The 23759-nt window shown below is 36.6% G+C and overlaps 1 protein-coding gene and 1 long non-coding RNA gene across 11 annotated transcripts in view; one reads left to right on the forward strand and one right to left on the reverse strand.

Annotated features, from left to right (window-relative positions):
* XRCC4 (X-ray repair cross complementing 4) overlaps positions 1-23759 on the forward strand; it is a 342053-nt gene that overhangs the window by 221983 nt on the left and 96311 nt on the right. Inside the window, exon 10 of one of the 10 annotated variants that reach the window (XM_064273796.1) lies at positions 18746-22607. The exons of the other annotated variants lie outside the window; for them this stretch is intronic. Coding sequence (XP_064129866.1) covers positions 18746-18776 — 31 coding nt within the window. The 3' untranslated portion in view covers positions 18777-22607. Of the gene's footprint in view, positions 1-18745; positions 22608-23759 lie in introns of those variants that run through there. 10 annotated transcript variants of the gene reach the window in all.
* The window catches only part of LOC111749979 (uncharacterized), an 89166-nt gene that overhangs the window by 45991 nt on the left and 19416 nt on the right, over positions 1-23759 (reverse strand). The window lies entirely within an intron of this gene.

Raw genomic sequence — 23759 nt, forward strand, 5'->3', positions numbered from 1 at the left:
GAGTTGGAACCTAACACAGCAACATGTTTCTTGGCATTTTTCTGTTTCAAAAGGCTGTGAAATGCTGTTTTCAGATATTTATACTAGTCTCATCTGTCAGTCATGTAGAAATTGTTGAGAAAAATTGTGTACCACTGGTCTCTGCTCTGCAATAACTAAAACAGTGTCAACACACAGTCACCAGTTTGGAGAAAAAGTAATGAGCTATTTTCAGTCAAAATGTGTATTGGTTAAGAATACAGGCTTTAGAATCATAAGCTCTGAAACCTATTGAGCTGCTTTGACCTTAGGCGTACTACCTCGTATCACTAAATTTCATTTTCCTCTTCTGTTAAAAGGAGATAATAAGAAGTCCTACCTAATAGTTTTTTGTTGTTTGTTTTGTTTTAGTATAGAATGAGACAATCCATGTAAAACACATACCATAGTGCCTGTCCCATGGTAATAAATGTCTTTATTATCAAAGCTATTTTTAATTGAGAATAACTATTTTGAATTTGTTTTTTTTTCAGCATAGTGATTTAATACCATTGGCACTTTGTGGATCATAAAATATTGTAATGTTTTGGTGACAGCCTGCCTTTCATTCTTAGCCAGATTACAGATAAACACTAAAATGTGATATATATCTTAAAACCCTTAAAAATAAAAAAGGCTTTCTTAAAAGTTTGTTATTGATAGTAAAAATGAAATTAGGAACATGATCCATTGTTTGGGACTTTCAACATGGGGAAAATGTATTTTGTCCAGTGCTGCTTAGATGAGATGAGAAAAAAAGATTGTTGAACATCAAGATTCTTGGCATCAACTGCCTCCTTGGCCCTAAATGCTGAAGGCCCTTAAGTATTACCAAGACAGAAAAGGAAATAAACATCTGAGAAAAGAGCAAATTAGATGGCTGAGAAGTGGAGGAGTATTAAGAGAGATGGACAATAGAGGGTCATTGCAATAATGCAGATAACTGTAGATGAGTACCTGGATTAAAGTAGCTGAAGACTAGGTGAAAATTCTGGGACAAATCCAAGTGATGTGAAAGAATTAGAATTGATAGTACTTGGACAAATGATGCAATCAGCAGTAAAAAGACCACCAATAATAAATTCATTGACTTTCAGTGTTCTAAACTGGCCTATCCAGGATTAAGATTACATGGGTATTTGTTGCACATCTAGAATTTGTTAGGCATTAATCATGCAGATTTTAGATGACTCTTCTCCCCAACTATTCTGCTTTCTTTAACCCATCTTGTCACAGTTCTAGTCAGCATATTCTTAGATGAGAGATTGAAAAAGAAGTGCACACATATGGAAGAGATCTGTCATTAAATTTAGCATCCTTCCCAAGACTTTAGAGACAATATAAGGTAAAAAGAGAAACGTCGTCAGCTCAAAATTATTGACTGAGATTTATCCATCTGACAAGGAAATCTGTGTTTGCAAGCAATCTACAACTCAAGATTCTAGGGCAACAAAGGAGAGAATACACAGTTCTTAATGCCTTGTCCAACAAACTTTAATCCAAAATAAGAAAAAAAAAAACAAAACAAGTTAGCATTTGGTTATTTCTACCTAACAACTAGCAATACCATGTTATAGCCCAGAACAGTTTAGATTTTGGAACAAAGGTACAGATAGATATCTAGAAATCTAATCATAAAATCTTGATGATACATTTTCATCCATATAGTGTTCAAAAGACTGGATTGTTATCAATGTTTTGACCATCTGTATTGTGTTACATTCCTCCCTCATTTTCTTATTTGAATGTATTCTGAATGAACAAGTAAAATGCAACATTAGATATAGTCTTTATAATTTACAAGGTACTTCCACATAAAAAAAAAAATTTGTTTTTTTTCCACATACGTTGTCTCATGCAGTGAATTTTTTAAAATCTTTTTAAAAAAACAGCCTTTGGTTTTGTTGATTTTCTCTTTTGTTTTTCTTTTTCATTGATTTTTGGTCTAATATTTATTTTCTTAAGCTTGTTTTAAGCTTAAATTGGTCTTCTTTCTCTAGTTTTCTAATGTGGAAACTGATTTTAGATCTTTTTTTTTTCTAATATAGGCATCCGATTCTATAAATTTCCCTCTAAGCACTGCTTTTACTGCATCCCACAAATTTTGATAATTGTATTTTCATTTTCATTTAGTTTAAATTATTTTTTAATTGTTCTCAAGGTTTCCTCTTTCACCATGTGCAGTTTAGAAATGTTTGTTTAATCTTCAAATATTTTGCCATTTTTCCAACTATCTTTGTGTTACTAATTTCTAGTTTATTTTCACTGTGGATCTGAGAGACATACTTTACATGATTTCTATTCTTTCAAATTTGTTAAGGTGTGTTTTAATGCCCATAGTGTGGCCTGTCCTGGTGAATGTTTCCTGTGAGCTTGAGGAGAATGTGTGCCCTGTTGTTGGGTAGATTATTCTATAAATGTCAATTAAATCAAGCTGATAGATTGTGTTGTTCAGTTCAACCGTATCTTTACTGATTTTTCTACTTGCTTGATCTATCAGTTACTAAAAGAGGCATACTAAAGTCTCCCAGTGTTATACTGTAGTGAATTTTCTATTGCACCTTTCAGCCCTATCAGTTTTGCCTCGTGTATTTTGATTCTTTGTTTTTAGATCCATACCCACTTAGGATTTTTATGTCTTCTTAGCAATTAATCCCTTTATCGTTATGCAATATATCTCTTTATCTCTGATCATTTTCCTTGTTGTGAAGTCTGCTTTGTCTGAAATTCTTATGGCTACTCTAGCTTTCTTTTGATTAGATTCACATGGCAAATCTTTCTCCATCCCTTTACTTTTAAGTGGGTTCATTATAAACAATGTGCAGTTAAGCAAACCAAATCCATTGCTGTCAAGTTGATTCTGACTCAAAGCAATCCTGTAGGACAGAGAAGAACTACTCCACAGGGTTTCCAAGGAGTGGCTGGTGAATTCACTGCTGACCTTTTGGTTAGCTGGCGAGCTTTTAACCACTGCACCATAACCACTCTGACAACCTGTCTTTTAATTGGTATAGTTAGACCATTCGCATTAAAGTGATTATTGATATAGCTGGAATAATATTCACTGTGTGAATAACTGTTTTCTATTTGTTGTATTTTATCTTACTTTCCTAGGGCTACCATAATAAAAACACTACAAGTAAGTGGTTTTAAACAATATGAATTTATTGTCTTATAATTTTAGAGGCCAGAAGTCCAAATTCAAAGTGTCAGCAGGGCTATGCTCTTGCTTGCTCTTCCTGTGTAGGCTCTATGGGATGATCCTTATCTCCTTCAACTTCTGTTTCTGTTGTCAAGGTGCCATCAAGTCTGTTTTAACTCTTAGCATTAAAACTTAGAGTAGAACTGCCCCAGAGTTTTCTAGGCTGTGATATTTACGGAAACAAATTGCTAGGTCTTTCTGCCTCAGAGCTGCTGAGTAGGTTTGAATCAACAACCTTTTGGTTAGCAGCTGAGCACTTAACCATTGCACTACCAAGTTTTCTATGTCATGTGCATTTCTTGACATCCCTTAGCTTGTAGACCAGTTATCACATGCCATCCATCTTACCCTTGTGTGTGTCTCTGTGTCTATTCTGCTCTTTTTATAATCACTGAGAAAAGATGAGGTTTAGGACCCACTCTACTCCTATATGGCCTCATTAACATAACAAAAGAAAGCCTCTTATTTCCAAACAAGGTCACGTTCTCAGTTACAGGGGTTAGGATGTAAACAGAACCTTTTCCCATAATTCAATTCATAACACATGTGTTCTTTGTTATTCTGCCTCCCTCTTTTTCTATGGATTTAATTGAACATATTACATGATTTCTTTTTATCTGGTTTCTTAGTATATAAATTGTGCTTCTTCTAAAAATTTTTAAGTGGTTACCTTAGAGTTTCCAATTTACAGTTTTAACTGATATGAGTATACCTTCAAGCAACACTGTACCACTTCATGAATAGTGCATGTAGTTAGAGTACTCCCAATTCCTCCCTCTCTTCCCCTCTGACAGTCTTTCATTCATTTAACTTATCCATGTTCTATAATCATCCAACACATTGATGCTATTATTGCCTTAAACAAACAGTTACTCTTCAGATCAATTAAGAGTGAGAAAAATAAAACATTTCATTTTTTCTTCATTTATTTCTTCCCTGTTGCCCCTTCTTTCTTTATGTAGTTGTCATTTTCCTTATCCCTGAATAAATCCTTATCTTGAGACAAGAGGGTAGAAGGTGTTGGAATGGAGGAATATCCTCACTCCAGGTTGGGTAAGCTCAAGTAAAGTCTTTTTTTTTTCTCCTGTAGAGTAGGCCTTTGTTATGCAGAAATTTCTGCTAATATTTCACAAGGAATACTCTTTCCCATCCCCTGCTAGAGTAGGAAAGGATCTCTCTTGGCTCTTTCCCATGAGAACTGATGGGGTTCCTAGAAGTAAAATCCTTGAAAATGTGGAGGCCCCCCAACACTGCAGCCCCCAGGAGTTTCTTACTCTTACACTAGGCCACATTCAGCCTCCAACAATTCATCAAAATTGCCATGTAAGTGTTCTCCCAGTTTATGGCTCTAGTAGCTTCTGCTTCAGGTAAATAGATCCCAGCTGTGACTCTCTGTCTGTCCAGATTTCAGAATGGTGGTTTACCCTGCAACCTCAGTTCTCTGATGGTCCAAGAAAAGTTGTTGAATTTAAGTTTGTTCAGCTTTTTTCTTGTTGTAGGGGATGAGTGACAATTTCCAAGCTCTTTAAAAAAAAAAAAAATTTTTTTTTTTTTTACATATCAGAGTTGAAACCAGACATCTCCCTCATGTAACAAATTTATTAATCCATGAATAAATGAACAGCTAAATATTCTTTGACTAAGCTTAAGTTTTACAATTGAAAAATTTTAAAAATAGAATTGTACATATTACATGGAATTATATTATAAAGTGGATACTTATTAATTCTATTTAAGAAAACAGAAACAAGTGCTTATCTGCATTTATTCATTTTATAAATAGTTATTGCATAATTACTATGTTTCAGGTACTTTGAGTATTAGTCTGTACCATTGTATTTGCAGTGATTATCTGGTAAAAATCAATCTTTATTACTTAGACACTTTATAGAGTACATTATTAGGGCTTAAAGCTGTCAATTTCTTAACTAAAAAATAAGTGGAAAGAATCTGTTTCACTTTATTATTTGTGTAAAGGGAAATTCTCATTGTTTGTGTCTTTGTTTAAGAGCTCATGTAGCAATTTATAAAGCTCAGGGATTTTCTATATTAGTACAAAGAAGGCTAAGTTCTCCACAATTTTCTTTTCTCTAATATAGATAAATTGAATTTTGATCCTTTTGTCAAACTTACTATTCTGAGTCTTGTAAAATAGCATGTTAATCAAATTATTTTTTCATAAAGTCACAGTTTAGCAAATGTGTTTCTAATTTTTTATTTTCCTTAAATTGCAAAATTACCATCCCTGCTGAATATTGGCAGATAAAGATGTAGTGTTCCTTAGGTATTATAATAACGGTCATTTTAGAGGGGGAAACATAGTACACCCACAACATCATTACTTTGTTGGGTTTTATGTTTCTATTCAGCTTGGGTAGACAATGCATGATTTTTTAACACTTTAAAATCAGTGGATGAATATGAATAATATTTATATACAAAATAAAATGAACTTCACTGGTAGCTTTTAATCACTTTAAATGTGTAAATATGAAAAACACATGCACAAAATGTATTTGTCATTTTTTTGTAAAAATTTGGACAATTCTTAAAAAAGAGAGAGAGGGGTGCCTTGGTGAACTGGAAAGCTTAAAGAACCAAGAGTTTAAAAACCCGAGTCCTAAGCTCTGGCTATGCTGCAAGTTTTTGTGACTTTCAGTTCTTTTTCCACCCCTTCCCCTGTCATTTGTTTGTTTGGAAACCCTGGTAGCGTAGTGGTTAAATGCTACGGCTGCTAACCAAAAAGGTCAGCAGTTTGAATCCACCAGGCACTCCTTGAAAACTCTATGGTACAGTTCTACTCTGTCCTATAAGGTTGCTGTGAGTCAGAATCAACCCATCGGCAATGGGTTTGGTTTTTTGTTTTTTTGGTTTTTTTTGGCTTCCTTTCTTTTAAATATCACCCATAAATGACAAGATAAACCTTTCAGCTCATGAATTATATCATTTTATCTCACAACCTGCACTAAGGTACAATATTATGAGTTTATGAGATTTATGTTTATTTTTCTGTAAAATTTGCCTGAGTTTTCTTTCTATATATTTTTTCTTTATGTTTGTGTTAGGGAGGATAGAAGAATAATGAAAAGTTAAAATATTTTCTGTAGTATAATAGCATTGCTTTTCTTAGATAAAAATTTCTTACTGAACTTACATGTAAGGTAGATAGACACTTACGTAGAATAATTGTTGGGTCAGGGGAATAGAACATCTTTCCTTAGACTATATCTGCCCTGGGCAACAATGCTGTTTGTTATTTATTTCTTTAGATTAAGACAGCCAGACTTTCTCTTTTAAAGTTCACATACCTCTGATTTCTTACCATCTTTATCTACCAAATCATCTTAATATATTTGGTGCTTTCCTCTGTGACAGCTGATTTGAAGGCAGTAGTGTTAAGTTTTTTGCTCTGGGAAGATCAAAGAAGGAAATAACTGGATCCTGGGGTACTACCCATGAAGAATAAATTTTAATAAACAGAAATGTGTATACCTGTCTGGATGTGTGTGTGTATATATATATACATATGTCTGGAGCCCCAGTGGCACAGTGGGTAAGTGCTATAGCTGCTGACTAAAAGGTTGGCAGTTCAAATCCACCAGCCACTCCTTGGAAACCCCATGGCGAAGTTCTACACTGCGCTAAAGGGTCGCTATAAGTCAGAATTGACTTGACGGCAAAGGGTTGGGTTTGGTTTTATGTATATATGTATATGTATGGAGCCCCGGTGACACAGTGATTAAGAGTTTGGCGGCTAACCAAAAGGTCGGCACTTTGAATCCACCAGCCATTTCTTGGAAACCCTATGGGGCAGTTCTACCCCGTCCTATAGGGTTGCTATGAGTCGGACTTGACGCAAACGAGTTTTTTTTTTTAATGTATTTTCACATACATATATATATTTGGAGCAGAGAGGGAGATATATGTATGGATAGAGTAGAAATAGAGATATCTCCCCCCCTCCTCATTGCCTTTGAGTCGATACCAACTCATAGTGACCCTATAGGGCAGAGTGGAACTGCCCCATAGGGTTTCCAAGGAGCATCTGGTAGATTCAAACTGCTGGCCTTTTGGTTAGGAGCCTAACTCTTAAGGACTGCATCACCAGGCTCCAAAATATAATTAGATATAGATACATGGTTCAGGGCAAGGTGAAAGACTTGAGGACATCCTGTGAATAAGATATAAGAAATGCGAAGCAAAACCAACTGAATTTGAGAGGACAATATAAATTCCCTAATTTTCCTGGAACAGCATTTCCTAAAATGTGTTCCTTGAAATGGCAAAAGGTGTCTGGCACATATAAAGCTCCCTAATTAAATGTTTTTGGGAAACATTTCAGGCTATAGCCCCCCCGCCGTGAGATTCACAGCGCACGACTGTATGTTAGCTGTATTGAACCAACATTTCCCAAATGTGTTTTAATTTAGAACCCCTAGGGAATCTATAAGTTGGAATCAACTCCATGACAACAGGTTTGGTTTTTTTTGGTTTTTATTGAAATAGCTCATGGGATTTTGGGAAACACTTGTTCAGAGGAGTTCTGATAATAATTATTACTACTTCTACTAAGTAATCCCCCCAAAATAATTGGTATTGACGAAATGTTTTTCTGCTGAAGACTTCAGAATATTTTGTGATATTCATTACCTATAAATTTAAGCTCCAAAATCTAATTTTAAGCAAACCTTTAAATAAACATTTGACTTTCCCACTGTTTGCCTTATGGTGACAGAGTGCATTATTTTACTTCATTTAAATGACATTTTAAATAGTACTGTATTTCCAACAGTAATGAAATTATGTAATTTCTTTTCATAGGTAAAAATTATAGTTCTACAAGTTAAACAAAGCAATACTCTTTAGTCTCACTCTTGCAAGCTTGTTAACATCCCAGTGAACTAAATGTGCAGATAACACTGTCTTTACTTTTTTTTCAGCTCAGTTGTTTGGGCAATAACACATTAATTAAAGTATTTTTCATAAATTCAGGGTTTAATCAAATGTGTGTTTCATATTTATTTCTATTCTAGGTGACAAAAATATGTTTTAGATTTCCCTTAGTTCACAAATAGAGACAGGACTTCTTAGAGTTAGTGACAGGATAAAGTGGTCTTTTTAAATTTAATATATAGTAATCTGGGTAGGGTTAGTTCTAATTGTGATAAACAATGGAAATAACAATATTTGTTATAGGCATGTTTCTTGCTCAGTGTAATTTTATTTAGCAATTATAATTTAAAATATAAATGAGAATGTGAAACTCAATAATTGTCAGCAAAGTTGTTCTTTCCATGGTTATGTTCTTAAGGCACCACATCACAGACTTTGTGTCTCTAGTCAAGTAGAAGTCATTCTTCATACTTAGTTTTCCCCAGTCATATTCCTCTGATGTCTCACCATCATTTCTTCTCCCCCTTCCCAAAGAAAATTATGTCCTTTTCCAAGACCAAACTTCTACAAATTTAAGTCCTAATACCACTATATGCTTTACCTATCAGCGCTTTTCTCAAATTAGACTTCTTGAAATTTCTTAACTGTATCTCATGCCTTCAGATTTCTTTATTTTGGCTTAAACTTTTCTCTCTGCTTGAAAATTCTTTTTTTTTTTTAATTTTTATTAAGCTTCAAGTGAACATTTACCATTCCAATCAGTCTGTCACATGTAGGTTTACATACATCTTACTCCCTTCTCCCACTTGCTCTCCCCCTATTGAGTCAGCCCTTACAGTCTCTCGTTTCGTGCCAATTTTACCATCTTCCCTCTCTCTCTATCTTCCCATCCCCCCTCCAGTCAAGAGTTGCCAACACACTCTCCCGTGTCCACCTGATTTAATTAGCTCACTCTTCATCAGTATCTCTCTCCCCCCCACTGACCAGTCCTTTTCATGCCTGATGATTTGTCTTCAGGGATGGTTCCTGTCCTGTGCCATCAGAAGTTCTGGGGAGCATTGTCTCTGGGATTCCTCTAGTCACAATCATACCATTAGGTGTGGTCTTTTAATGAGAATTTGGGGTCTGTATCCCATTGGTCTCCTGCTCCCTCAGGAGTTGTCTGTTGTGTTCCCTGACAGGGCAGACATCGATTGTGGCCAGGCACCAACTAGTTCTTCTGGTCTCAGGATAATGTAGGTCTCTGGTTCAAGTGGCCCTTTCTGTCTCTTGGGTTCTTAGTTGTCGTGTGACCTTGGTGTTCTTCCTTTGCCTTTGCTCCCGGTGGGTTGAGACCAATTAATGTATTTTAGATGGCCGCTTGTTGGCATTTAGGACCCCAGGCGCCACAATTCAAAGTGGGATGCAGAGTGTTTTCATAATAGAATTGTTTTGCCCATTGACTTAGAATTCCCCTCAAACCAAGTTCCCCAGACCCCAGCCCCTGCTTCGCTGACCTTTGAAGCTTTCATTTTATCTCGGAAACCTCTTTACTTTTAATCCAGTCCAATTAGGCTGACCTTCGTTGTTTTGAGTGTTGTCTTTCCCTTCACCCAAAGCAGTTCCCATCTACAGATTGATCAATAAAAAGCCCTCTCCCTCCCTCCCTCCCTCCCCCCTTTGTAACCACATAAGTATGTGTTCTTCTCCGTTTTTTCTGTTTCTCAAGATCTTATAATAGTGGTCTTATACAATATTTGTCCTTTTGCAACTGACTCATTTCGCTCAGCATAATGCCTTCCAGATTCCTCCATGTTATGAAAAGTTTCAGAGATTCGTCACTGTTCTTTATCGATGCGTAGTATTCCATTGTGTGAATATACCACAATTTATTTACCCATTCGTCCGTTGATGGACATCTTGGTTGCTTCCAGCTTTTTGCTATTGTAAACAGAGCTGCAATAAACATGGGCGTGCATATATCTGTTTGTGTGAAGGCTCTTGTATCTTTAGGGTATATTCCGAGGAGTGGGATTTCTGGGTCGTATGGTAGTTCTATTTCTAACTGTTTAAGATAACGCCAGATGGATTTCCAAAGTGGTTGTACCATTTTACAATCCCACCAGCAGTGTATGAGAGTTCCAATCTCTCCGCAGCCTCTCCAACATTTATTATTTTGTGTTTTTTGAATTAATGCCAGTCTAGTTGGTGTCAGATGGAATCTCATCGTAGTTTTAATTTGCATTTCTCTAATGGCTAATGATCGAGAGCATTTTCTCATGTATCTGTTGGCTGCCTGAATATCTTCTTCAGTGAAATGTGTGTTCATATCCTTTGCCCACTTCTTGATTGGGCTGTTTGTCTTTTTGTGGTTGAGTTTTGAAAGAGTCATGTAGATTTTAGAGATCAGGCGCTGGTCTGAGATGTCATAGCTGAATATTCTTTCCCAGTCTGTAGGTGGTCTTTTTACTCTTTTGGTGAAGTCTTTAGATGAGCATAGGTGTTTGATTTTTAGGAGCTCCCAGTTATCTGGTTTCTCTTCATCATTTTTGGTAATGTTTTGTATTCTGTTTATGCCCTGTATTAGGGCTCCTAGGGTAGATCCTATTTTTTCTTCCATGATTTTTATCGTTTTAGTCTTTATGTTTAGGTCTTTGATCCACTTGGAGTTAGTTTTTGTGCATGGTGTGAGGTATGGGTCCTGTTTCATTCTTTTGCAAATGGATATCCAGGTATGCCAGCACCATTTGTTAAAAAGACTATTATTTCCCCAATTGACTGACACTGGTCCTTTGTCAAATATCAGCTGCTCATACATGGATGGATTTATATCTGGGTTCTCAATTCTGTTCCATTGGTCTATGTGTCTGTTGTTGTACCAGTACCAGGCTGTTTTGACTACTGTAGCTATATAATAGGTTCTGAAATCAGGTAGGGTGAGGCCTCCCACTTTCTTCTTCTTTTTCAGTAATGTTTTGCTTATCCGGGGGTTCTTTCCTTTCCATATGAAATTAGTGATTTGTTTCTCTATTCCCTTAAAGTATGACATTGGTATTTGGATTGGAAGTGCGTTATATGTATAAATGGCTTTTGGTAGAATAGACATTTTTACTATGTTAAGTCTTCCTATCCATGAGCAGGGTATGTTTTTCCACTTAAGTGTGTCCTTTTGAATTTCTTGTAGCAGAGTTTTATAGTTTTCTTTGTATAGGTGTTTTACATCCTTGGTAAGATTTATTCCTAAGTATTTTATCTTCTTGGGGGCTACTGTGAATGGTATTGATTTGGTTATTTCCTCTTCGGTGTTCTTTTTGTTGATGTAGAGGAATCCAAGTGATTTTTGTATGTTTATTTTATATCCTGAGACTCTTCCAAACTCTTCTATTAGTTTCAGTAGTTTTCTGGAGGATTCGTTAGGGTTTTCCATGTATACGATCATGTCATCTGCAAATAGTGATAGCTTTACTTCCTCCTTGCCAATCTGGATACCCTTTATTTCTTTGTCTAGCCTAATTGCCCTGGCTAGGACTTCAAGTACGATGTTGAATAAGAGCGGTGATAAAGGGCATCCTTGTCTGGTTCCCGTTCTCAAGGGAAATGCTTTCAGGTTCTCTCCATTTAGAGTGATATTGGCCGTTGGCTTTGCATAGATGCCCTTTATTATGTTGAGGAATTTTCCTTCAATTCCTATTTTGGTAAGAGTTTTTATCATAAATGGGTGTTGAACTTTGTCAAATGCCTTTTCTGCATCTATTGATAAGATCATGTGGTTTTTATCTTTTGTTTTATTTATGTGATGGATTACATTAATGGTTTTTCTGATATTAAACCAGCCTTGCATACCTGGTATAAATCCCACTTGATCAGGGTGTATTATTTTTTTGATGTGTTGTTGGATTCTATTGGCTAGAATTTTGTTGAGGATTTTTGCATCTATGTTCATGAGGGATATAGGTCTAAAATTTTCTTTTTTTGTAATGTCTTTACCTGGTTTTGGTATCAGGGAGATGGTAGCTTCATAGAATGAGTTGGGTAGTATTCCGTCTTTGTCTATACTTTGAAATACCTTCAGTAGTAATGGTGTTAAGTCTTCTCTGAAAGTTTGGTAGAACTCTGCAGTGAAGCCATCTGGGCCAGGACTTTTTTTTGTTGGGAGTGTTTTTGATTACCGTTTCAATCTCTTTTTTTGTTATGGGTCTATTTAGTTGTTCTACTTCTGAATGTGTTAGTTTAGGTAAGTAGTATTGTTCCAAGAATTTATCCATTTCTTCTAGGTTTTCAAATTTGTTAGAGTACAATTTTATGTAGTAATCTGATATGATTCTTTTGATTTCATTTGGTTCTGTTGTGATGTGGTCCTTCTCGTTTCTTATTCGGGTTATTTGTTTCCTTTCCTGTTTTTCTTTAGTCAGTCTAGCCAATGGTTTATCGATTTTGTTAATTTTTTCAAAGAACCAGCTTTTGGCTTTGTTAATTCTTTCAATTGTTTTTCTGTTCTCTAATTCATTTAGTTCAGCTCTAATTTTTATTATTTGTTTTCTTCTGGAGCCTGATGGATTCTTTTGTTGCTCACTTTCTATTTGTTCAAGTTGTAGGGACAGTTCTCTGATTTTGGCTCTTTCTTCTTTTTGTATGTGTGCATTTATCGATATAAATTGGCCTCTGAGCACTGCCTTTGCTGTGTCCCAGAGGTTTTGATGGGAAGTATTTTCATTCTCGTTGCTTTCTAACAATTTCCTTATTCCCTCCTTAATGTCTTCTATAACCCAGTCTTTTTTCAGGAGGGTGTTGTTCATTTTCCAAGTATTTGATTTCTTTTGCCTAGTTTTTCTGTTATTGATTTCTAGCTTCATTGCCTTGTGGTCTGAGAAGATGCTTTGTAATATTTCGATGTTTTGGATTCTGCAAAGATTTGTTTTATGACCTAATATGTGGTCTATTCTAGAGAATGTTCCATGTGCGCTAGAAAAAAAAGTATATTTTGCAGCAGTTGGGTGGAGAGTTCTGTATAAGTCAATGAGGTCAAGTTGATTGATTGTTGTAAGTAGGTCTTCCGTGTCTCTATTGAGCTTCTTACTGGATGTCCTGTCCTTCTCCGAAAGTGGTGTGTTGAAGTCTCCTACTATAAATGTGGAGGTGTCTATCTCACTTTTCAATTCTGTTAAAATTTGATTTATGTATCTTGCAGCCCGGTCATTAGGTGCGTAAATATTTAATATGGTTATATCTTCCTGATCAATTGTCCCTTTTATCATTATATAGTGTCCTTCTTTATCCTTTGTGGCGGATCTAAGTCTAAAGTCTATTTTGTCAGAAATTAATATTGCTACTCCTCTTCTTTTTTGCTTATTGTTTGCTTGATATATTTTTTTCCATCCTTTGAGTTTTAGTTTGTTTGTGTCTCTAAGTCTAAGGTGTGTCTCTTGTAGGCAGCATATAGATGGATCGTGTTTTTTATCCAGTCCGTGACTCTCTGTCTCTTTATTGGTGCATTTAGTCCATTTACATTCAGCGTAATTATAGATAAGTAAGTTTTTAGTGCTGTCATTTTGATGCCTTTTCATGTGTGTTGTTGGCCATTTCATTTTTCCACATGCTTTTTTGTGCTGAGACGTTTTTCTTAGTAGCTTGTGAGATCCTCATTTTCATAATGTTTAACTTTGTGTTTATTGAGTCGTTACGTTTTTCTTGGCTTTTTTCTTGAGTTATGGGGATTGATATTCCTTTTTGTGGTTACCTTTTTATTTACCCCTATTTTTCTAAGTAAAAACCTAACTTGTATCCTTCTATTTCGCCTTGTATCACTCTCCATGTGGCAGTTCAATGCCTCCTATATTTAGTCCCTCTTTTTGATTATTTTGATCGTTTATCTGTTGATTTCCATGATTTCCTGTTGTGTGTATTATTTTGTTTATTTATTTATTTTTTAGAATTAGTCTTAATTTGTTTGTTTTTGTGCTTTTCCTGTTTGAGTTGCGTTGATATCAGGACGTTCTGTTTTGTGACCTTGTATTGTGCTGGTACCTGATATTATTGGTCATCCGGCCAAACAATCTCCTTTAGCATTTCTTGCAGTCTTGGTTTAGTTTTTGCAAATTCTCTAAACTTGTGTTTATCTGTAAATATCTTAATTTCTCCTTCATATTTCAGAGAGAGTTTTGCTGGATATATGATCCTTGGTTGGCAATTTTTCTCGTTCACTGCTCTGTATATGTCGTCCCATTCCCTTCTTGCCTGCATGGTTTCTGCTGAGTAGTCTGAACTTATTCTTATTGATTATCCCTTGAAGGAAACCTTTCTTTTCTCCCTGGCTGCTTTTAAAATTTTCTGTTTGTCTTTGGTTTTGGCAAGTTTGATGATAATATGTCTTGGTGTTTTTCTTTTTGGATCAATCTTAAATGGGGTTCGATGAGCATCTTGGATAGATATCCTTTCGTCTTTCATGATGTCAGGGAAGTTTTGTGTCAGGAGTTCTTCAACTATTTTCTCTGTGTTTTCTGTCCCCTCTCCCTGTTCTGGGACTCCAATCACTCGCAAGTTATCCTTCTTGATAGAGTCCAACATAATTCTTAGGGTTTCTTCATTTTTTTAATTCTTTTATCTGATTTGTTTTCAGCTATGTTGGTGTTGTTTCCCTGGTCCTCCAGAAGTCCCAGTCTACATTCTAATTGCTCAAGTCTGCTCCTCTGACTTTCTATTGCGTTGTCAAATTCTGTAATTTTATTGTTAATCTTTTAGATTTCTACATGCTGTCTCTCTATGGATTCTTGCAACTTGTTAATTTTTCCACTATGTTCTTGAATAATCTTTTTGAGTTCTTCAACAGTTTTATCAGTGTGTTCCTTGGCTTTTTCCGCATTTATCCTAATTTCATTTGTGATATCTTTAAGCATTCTGTAAATTAGTTTTTTATATTCTGTATCTGATAATTCCAGGATTGTATCTTCATTTGGGAAAGATTTTGATTCTTTTGTTTGGGGGTTGGAGAAGCTGTCATGGTCTGTTTCTTTATGTGGTTTGATATGGACTGCTGTCTCCGAGCCATCACTGGGAAACTAGATTTTCCAAGTAGTCGGCTAAAAAAAAATGCAGTCAGATCCCTATCTGAATTCTCCCTCTGGCTCCGGGTATTCGGATGTTAATGGGGTCGCCTGGGGAGGGTGGGGAGGGATCTGAGAGCTAGGAGTGTAGCACCACAGAATATAGAGCTGAACACCACGTTCACGCTCCGCCCCCGTTCGCCAAAATCCGGGCTGGACGGATCCCTGTCTAGGACACTGCTTTCCTTGCTCGGAAACCAGTCACTTCCTCCTGGGGACTTCCTCCGGTGCGTGGCACCGCTCGTGGGCACTGGGTGGGCGTTTCCCGCACAAACCGGTGGGCCCGCCCCCAGGGTCTATTCAGGCGATTATAATTGGGTCCCGCGGTCACGCCCCGCCCGTGCACGCGCCCAAATCCCAGCGGGATTACTTCTGGGTTGAGACGCTGCTTTCCCCATTCCAGAACCAGTCACTTCCTCCCGGGGACTTCTCCTTCCGGTGCGCCACACCTCTCGCGCGAACTGGGTTGGCGTCACCTGCACGGCCAGGTGGGCCCGCCCCCTGGGTCAATTCAGGGTAATAAAAATGGACCCCGTGCTCACGCCCCGCCCGCGCGCGCACCCAGATCCCAGCAGAATGGCTCCCCGTCTGGGATGCTGCTTTCCCTGCTTTGAGACCAGACACTTCCGGGGATTTCTCCCTCTCGTGTGCCGCGCCACACGCGCGGACTGGGTGTGCGTCCTCCCGCATGAACATGTGGGCCCCGCCCTGGGGTCACTTTAGGGAAATATAGTTGACCCCCCCCCGCTCGCGCCCCGTCGGCTTCTCGCCTAACTCCCGGCTGGACGGCACCCCAGCTGGGACGCTGTTCTCCCCCCTCCCAGATCAGTCACTGCCTCCCAGGTGCTTCTCCCTCCGGCTGCGCCTCTACGCCGCCCGCGCCAACCTGCTAGACTTCCTCCCGGGATGGGTTCGTGGGGGAAGGGGTGGGCCCCCTTTCTGTGCCGTCTGCCCCCCTGGGCTCTGCCCCAGATCGGGCTCCGAAGGTCACCTGCCTGGTGCGCTGGCTCCTGGTTCTGAAAACAGTCGCTGTCTGCCCGTATTTGTTCGTTTTCCGTCTCTAAGTCTGTGCTTGTTGTTCAGAGTTCGTAGATTGTTATGTATGTGATCGATTCCCTTGTTTTTCCAAGTCTTTGTTGCAAGAGGGATCCGCGGTAGCGTCCACCTAGTCCGCCATCTTGGCCCCGGATCTCCTGCTTGAAAATTCTTAATCCTTTCTGTCTTTTACAGTTCTGCCCTTAAAGCCGCTTCTTCTATCAGACTTTCCTAGAACCCACAAGAACAATCTCCCCTACCTTTTTGAGTTTGTAGGCCGTTAAGCACATCATCTAATGTTTAACCCATTTTGCCTTTACCCACATATGTGCCTTACCTCCAGTCTCAGTTTGTAAGCTGCTTGTGGGGACAGATTGGACTCCCACATCTTCATTATTCCAGGCCCTTAGTACGATACTTGTACATTGAATGATAGGTACACAAGAAACATTTGTTGAATTAACAAATGAGTGAATACATTTTTACATGAAATTACCTACAAAAAAGTTTAGAAAATACAAGACTATGTAAGTACAGAAGCAATTCTGGTTTTGGACAGGAAGGTTCCAAAAGGCTCTTTTTAATTAACACCATAAGGGCAACTAATGTATAGGTATTTTTATAAAGTAGTTTCACAAGAGAATTGGAGATATTAATGACATTAATATCTAACTCTAACTCTTCTTGCTTCTTTTCAGCTCTCTTTTCTAAACTTTCCAAAGATGTTTGATTGTATTTTTTTTTTTTCTCTTTTCATCACAAATAGGTATAAACAATAATTTGAACACTCTGAACTAAAGAACAAAATTATGGCCAAAAAAAGACTATATGTAATTGTTCATACCACTTATTCAAAGTGAACAGACACACTTGTATTCTAGCCAATGGCATGTTTACATCTACAAAAAGTCCCTAAATACTTAGAAGGAACTTAGATACCTTTTTCTGCCCAAGTGGATTATATGTGCTGAAGACATTTAATCAGAAGATAATGAGGGTAACAAAAAGAAAGATTTTGTATTGTTAGATTTATAAAGATTTAAAATTGGATTGTAAGAAATAATGCAGAGTTATGAAATGGCTCAAAGAAGGAGTAATAAAAGTAACGTTACTAATGGAAAATGATCTTATTGTATTGTGCTATTAAAAGTCATGTACTCCAAGTACTCGGAACTTTGAGTAAAACTTCTGGTGAACTGGCTAAATAAAAATGTTTTTGAAGCGTGGACATGCAAGTAATACCTTACATTACTTCAAAAAAACATGTGGCCTTTAATAACCATGGGCAGAGGTTACCATTAGCAGAAAATTATACCCGGATGGCTTTTTAGACATTACTTGAGAAGACTTTTTTTGTTAGTTCACAAGAAGATGATAGTAATAAAATAAAACTAGCAGAGTTATACCTAAGAGAACATGTTTCAAAAATAAAATGCGTAGCTTGAAAGTCAGAGTCTGAGCCTGAATTTTAGGTATTCATAAATTGCTAGTGATTTATTACCAGTTTATGTAAACTTACTTAACCTGAATGATAGGCGCTTTTATTCCAGCACTGATTTATTGTGCACTGGATATTATGGGATGGATTTTGTTAGCAGGCAGAAAGAAATGTGCTTATTTGAATGTCTGAGGCTTTGATGACACATACAAAAAATATTGGCATTTGAATAATTTTATCAACATCATCTCAGTTTTTGATTGATTTTCAATCTTTCACTGTTATTTTAGGTAACCTTCATTCTAACTTCAGTGAATTATATTTATATACTATTTTCTTTTCCAAATGGCAGATAACTGTACTTACTGAATGGGATTCTGGTTAAAGACTAGCCAATCTAAATACCTGTCATTGGTTTTGTTAGCATCACTTATATAAAATATGTAAAATGGTATTTTATATTTTAAAAACAATATAACTGTGCTTGTATATCTGATTTCATGCAAGTTATTTGTGATAAAAAATATGGAGTGTCCACACGAAATTGCCAGCCACTCTCAAAAAGTGTTATTAGCAAATAACTGTCATAATTAGAACCCAAGTAAAAACCTTTAAATTAAGAGTAAATAGGCTGTTAATGATTAGAGAATTGTTCTCTTAGTAGAATACTTAAAATCGCAGCATCATCTCACCCACCTCGTAGCCTTGCATTTTTGATGTCAGCCATGTCTCCAAGAGAAATTATTGGAGTCTGTTTGCTCTGAAAAATTGAGTTCTTCTTGAATTTAAATTTGAAAGTACTAGCAGATACTCTTTCACTCGATTAGCCCTAACTTCCTTTGGAAATCTGAAAATACATAATAATATAGCCTCCAGGAATTCAGATTTCTTAAACCATTCATATACTTGCAATGAAAAAAGAATAGAGGTTAGAATGAAATTACAGTCTGTTCTTCTGCAGTGTGTTACTGTAACATGAATTTAGCTCATATGGGAAATTTAAATAGCAAATTATAACAGTATAACACAGAAGTTGCCTCAGTTTTTTTCATCCTTCATGTTAATGTTTTGCATCATTAGGAAACAGGCAGTTGAATGCAAAGGATACTAATGCAGCTGAATACAGAAACCAACAGAAGAATACGGACCTATTCATACTATACTTTCTTCTTGGTGGAGGCTGACCATGGGCTGTCTTAGAAGTATGGGTTGCACAGTTCTCCCTGGTCTTTGTGCAAAAGAAATGAACACAGAACAGTTGACCAAAGCTGTGCGTCTCTGGCATCACCACACTTTGGTTAAAGCCTGTAATTACTTCTTCACTTAATTTATGAAATCGTATGACTTAGCAGCCTAAAAAGCCTCTCTTACACCTCTTTCTGTCAAGCTCCCTTCTCCTTTTTTAAGATGAAATTCTACATTTATTGTGATACTTCTTTATAATGAATTTAACAGGTTTTTTAGCCATTCTAGTCAGTTTATTAGGCTTACTAGTTTTTTGTTTCTGTGCCTATAACAAAGCACCGAGCTTTGAGTGGTCTCCCTCAACCCTATTTTTCTTAAAAGCCCTGATACTTTTAGTGCATGATTTTATATAAGTGCATGATTTTATAGAACATGAGATTTCAGGTTTGCACTCAACTACTAACCTACAGGTTGGTGATTCAAACTCATCCAAAGGTACCACAGAAGAAAATGCCTGGCAAGCTTCCATAAAGATTACAGCTAAGGAAACCCTATGGAGCAGTTTTACTCTGTAACATATGTGGTCACAAGGAGTAGAAGTTGACTCCATGGCAACACATTTGTTGTTTGTTTTGTTTTCTGACATATGGCACTGTTATAAAAATCCTAGAGCCCATTTAGTTAGAGAAGTCAATAGACAAATACTTCTCACCTGGATCCCTAGAGCATAATTTCCCAAAGTTTCTTATGTTGAACACTTGTCCCTGAAGAGGTTAATAAATGCTAAATAAGGAAAAGAAGGTAGAGTTTACAAAATCTACAAATACAGGAACTAATGGATTGAATAAAAATAAAAGGATTTCTTTATTTGTCAAAGCTTTTAATATACCGATGTGTGTGGTGGATCCTTGAGAGGGAAATATAATATGTAGCACTTTGAAGAATCGTTTGACCACAGACCCATTTTTTCATTGACTATCACACTGTCTAACACCTTCTTTATAAACTGCCCTAATATTTCAAAGTGGAAAAAAAAAAGATGTACAGGTAGAATAATGCACCTTAAATTTCTATGATAAAAAGTTACACATAAGACAATGCCATCAGAAAAGACAGACACCTTGCTGTCATCATAGAGCTTACATGCTAGGGGAGAAACTTTATAAGTAAGCTAACAAAAAGAAAAATGCACATTGTTATATATGTTAAAATGAAAATAAACATGAAGTTGAACTAGAGAATCACAGAAGGAATCTACCTTAGATAAGGTGGTCAGGAAAGGCTTCCCAGTCAGACAACATTGAAAATGAATGTAAACAAGAAAGAGCTAGCCTTTTGAGAAGTGAAGTATTTCATGCAGGATGAGAGATACATGCAAATGCTCTAAATGGCAAGGAAGATGGCATGTTAAGGAAATAACACACACACGCACACACACACACACACACACGCATGCAAATCTGTTGCAGAAGACCTCTATAAAGTGTTGAAAAGCAAAGATGTCACCCTGAAGACTAAGGCATGCCTGATGAGATGGATTGACACAGTGGCTGCAACAATAGGCACAAGCATAACAATGATTGTGAGCGTGGCGCAGGACCAGGCGCTGTTTCATTCTGTGGTACACAGGGTCGCTATGAGTCGGAACTGACTGGACAGCACCTAACAACAACAGCAGTGTGCATGCATGTGTACGTGTGTATTTATGTCTGAAGTCGGTCTAGCTAGAGTGACTGCAGCATGGAGAGAGAGTCAGGAGCCACATCCTGCAGAGGCTGCAGACCGAAGTACATGAGTTTACATTTTATTCTGTGCACTTTTGGAACTTCTTCTGGGTTTTATGCTTTTTGATTTACATTGTGAGAAGATCGCTTTCTCTGCTCTGGGATAAAATGACTAGAAATGAGCAAGGGCAGAACTCTGGAAGACCAGTCAGGAGACTGTTATAATCCAGATGAGAGATGAAAGGGGTGATGTGTTGTCAGAGTCAAGATATAGTCTGATGCTTTCCAGAGCAAGATAAGGCAGAAGTAGCAAATAAGAATGGTACTGATCTCCTTTTCTTCCTATGCTCCCTTTTCCAAATGGCAGAATCACTGATATTTAGAGTTGTTTCATGCCGAAGTATAAGTTATATAATTCGAAGTCTCTGTTGAGTTTCACTTTATTTGATGCGATGTTTGGAAATTTTCCAAAAAGATTGAGAGAGACAATGTGTAAAATCTCTCAGAGTCACATTTCCCGCTTTGCCTGTCTTATTCATCTTCTTCTGACAATATAGCTTATTTCAGTATACTCAGCACAGTGGTTAAGGCACCCAACTACTAACCGAAAGCTGCTCCATGGGAGGAAGATGCAGCGGTCTGCTTCCATAAAGATTTACAGCCTTGGAAACCCTATGGGGCAGTTCTGTTCTGTCCTATAGGGTCACTATAGGGTCAGTATGAGTCGGAATTGACTTGAAGGCAATGGGTTTATACTCTTTCACTGTAAGTCAACCTAATTTGCTTTCACTTCAATTATGGCCCATTTTTTTAAAATTATGGCCCATTTGTATAAGACATGAAAATGAAGTTGATACTGTGAGAAATAAGAACTCTTCTGGCAAGGATATGCCACCATGTTATTCTCTGCAGTAGCTGTTATTACTTTCTGTCTTAGGCTAGGTTCTCTAGAAGAGCAAAACCAATAAAGCATATATAGAGAGAGAGGGAGAGAGATTTATTTCAATGAGATGGCTCATGCAGTTGTGGAGGCAGGAAGGGCCCAAATCCATGAGTCAGGCATCAGCTGGAGGCTTCTTCTGACAAACCCAAAATCAGCAGGTCAGATGACAGGCTGTTGGCTCACGTCCCAAGAACCGTAGATCAGAGAATCATGAGTGGGTGCAGGATCGAGAGTGAGGGAGCTTTGCCAGAACATCCATATATATTGGATGCAGACCACACCCCCAAAGAAATTCCCCTAACAACAGATCACAAAATGGAGGATAATTACATACTCCTGAGAATCATAGCCTAGCCAAGTTGACGTATAACATTAACTATCACACTGTCATTTACCCTACCCAGATATTATTTCCACTAATTTTAAATCATGCTTCATATCATTTATGAGCTTTGAGTCAATGATTAGTAGAGAAAAAAAAAACTAAGTTACAGAAGGAACTTTTCCACATAGAATGCTTATGCTACAATAGACATATCATGCAGAATAATTTCAGCTTCCCCACACTCAATTTAAATTACATGTACATTTATGTGGTAGCCCAAATTCCATATAAATGAAAATTATAAAGACAGTGAATACAGTTTTGCTTAGTGTTTGACTCATTTGCATTTATAAGCTGAATTTCTTTAAAACTCTATACAAAGGAATATTTTTCTCAAATTTTCTAAGATCATTGAGTGAATACACTGATTTGTTAGTATTTTAAGTAGCTGTTAATATCAGGAAGCAGAAATAGCCAGTGTTTTTGCTTTGGGGGGTTGGTTGTAAAGAAGAAATACCTGATAATATATTTCTGTATTTAAAAAAAAAAACAAAACTCACTGCCCTCAGGTTGATTCCAACTCATAGCGACCTTATAGGACAGAGTAGAGCTGCTACACAGGGTTTCCAAGGAGCAAATGGTAGATTTGAACTACTGACCTTTTGGTTAGCAACAAAGCTCTTAACCACTATGCCACCAGGGCTCCTTAGACTGTATTACGGAATGAAATTATAGAATACTTTAAAGATAGAATTAATAATAAAAAAATGTATATGTATAGCCAAAGATACCATGGTTCAGTTTCTTTCTTTCTTTTTTTTTTTTTTTTATGGTCATAGAGACATTTTCTTTAAAGACTGTCTTTTAAATTGTCAACATATAGGGAATGAAAAAATTTGTGTACTTTATCATCCTTAATTACCAAAGAATATAATAAAGTAATAGTTATACATTTAATTTTCTTTTAATAGGACTTTGGGTTTTTAGGCCTAGTTTCTGTTAGTTCTCTTTGAGATTGAAGTTGTTAAATAAGGCATAACTGTCTATAAGATACATTCTTTGACACTGCTCTTCAAGTCCTCTTTATTCCTCATCTGATTCATTATAATTTTTTCCTCATACGTTTTCCTTCTTCTAGTTTTGTCTTTCACTAAACCATTCTCCACCTTATTGCCAAAATTATCTTTCTAAGATGTATCTAATAATCATGTCTTTCTGTGTTTATTAAGTTTAAAACCCAAACTTTTTGTCATTGTATGAGGACCCTTGAATGCATCATTTTCTTTTGTTCTCTGCCTTATGTAGCAAAAATATACTGTTATCCTCATTTACAATTTAGGAGACTGATGCTCAGAAAGGTTAAAGGTAAGGTAATAAGTGGAAGAGTTTAGATTGTGTTGTATGAATTCATTCCTTTGAAGTTTGTTGAAAAATTCCTTATACACCATAAATAATGTGTGTATTACAAAAAAAAAAAAATTGGTGCAGTGTTCTATATGTTTAGTTGGTCAAATTTGTTAATCTTGGTATTAAAATCTTCTATTTAAGGCTATATTATTAAATAATAGTTTTACCCTGGAGGATAAAATATTTTATTATTATAAAGTGACCTTAATTATTTCTAGTAATGCTTTTATCTCGATGTTTATTTTGTCCAGCGTTAATATAGCCATTTCAATTTTCTTTTGGTTAGACTTTACCTGGTATATATATTTTTTCCCGTTCTTGTTGCTTTCCACTTTAGATATCCTTACCTTTTATAATTCTCTACTACCTGTTTGTAGCTACTTTTTTTTTTAAATCCAACCTGAAAGTTTTGTCTTGTACACTTAATATAACTAATGATGTATTTGTATCTCTTTATATTCATTTTCTCTTGTACTCGCTACATGTCCAGCCTGTTCTGTTTCTTTCTTT

The sequence above is a fragment of the Loxodonta africana genome, chromosome 2, assembly GCF_030014295.1.
Source record: "Loxodonta africana isolate mLoxAfr1 chromosome 2, mLoxAfr1.hap2, whole genome shotgun sequence".
Taxonomy (NCBI): Eukaryota; Metazoa; Chordata; class Mammalia; order Proboscidea; family Elephantidae; genus Loxodonta; species Loxodonta africana.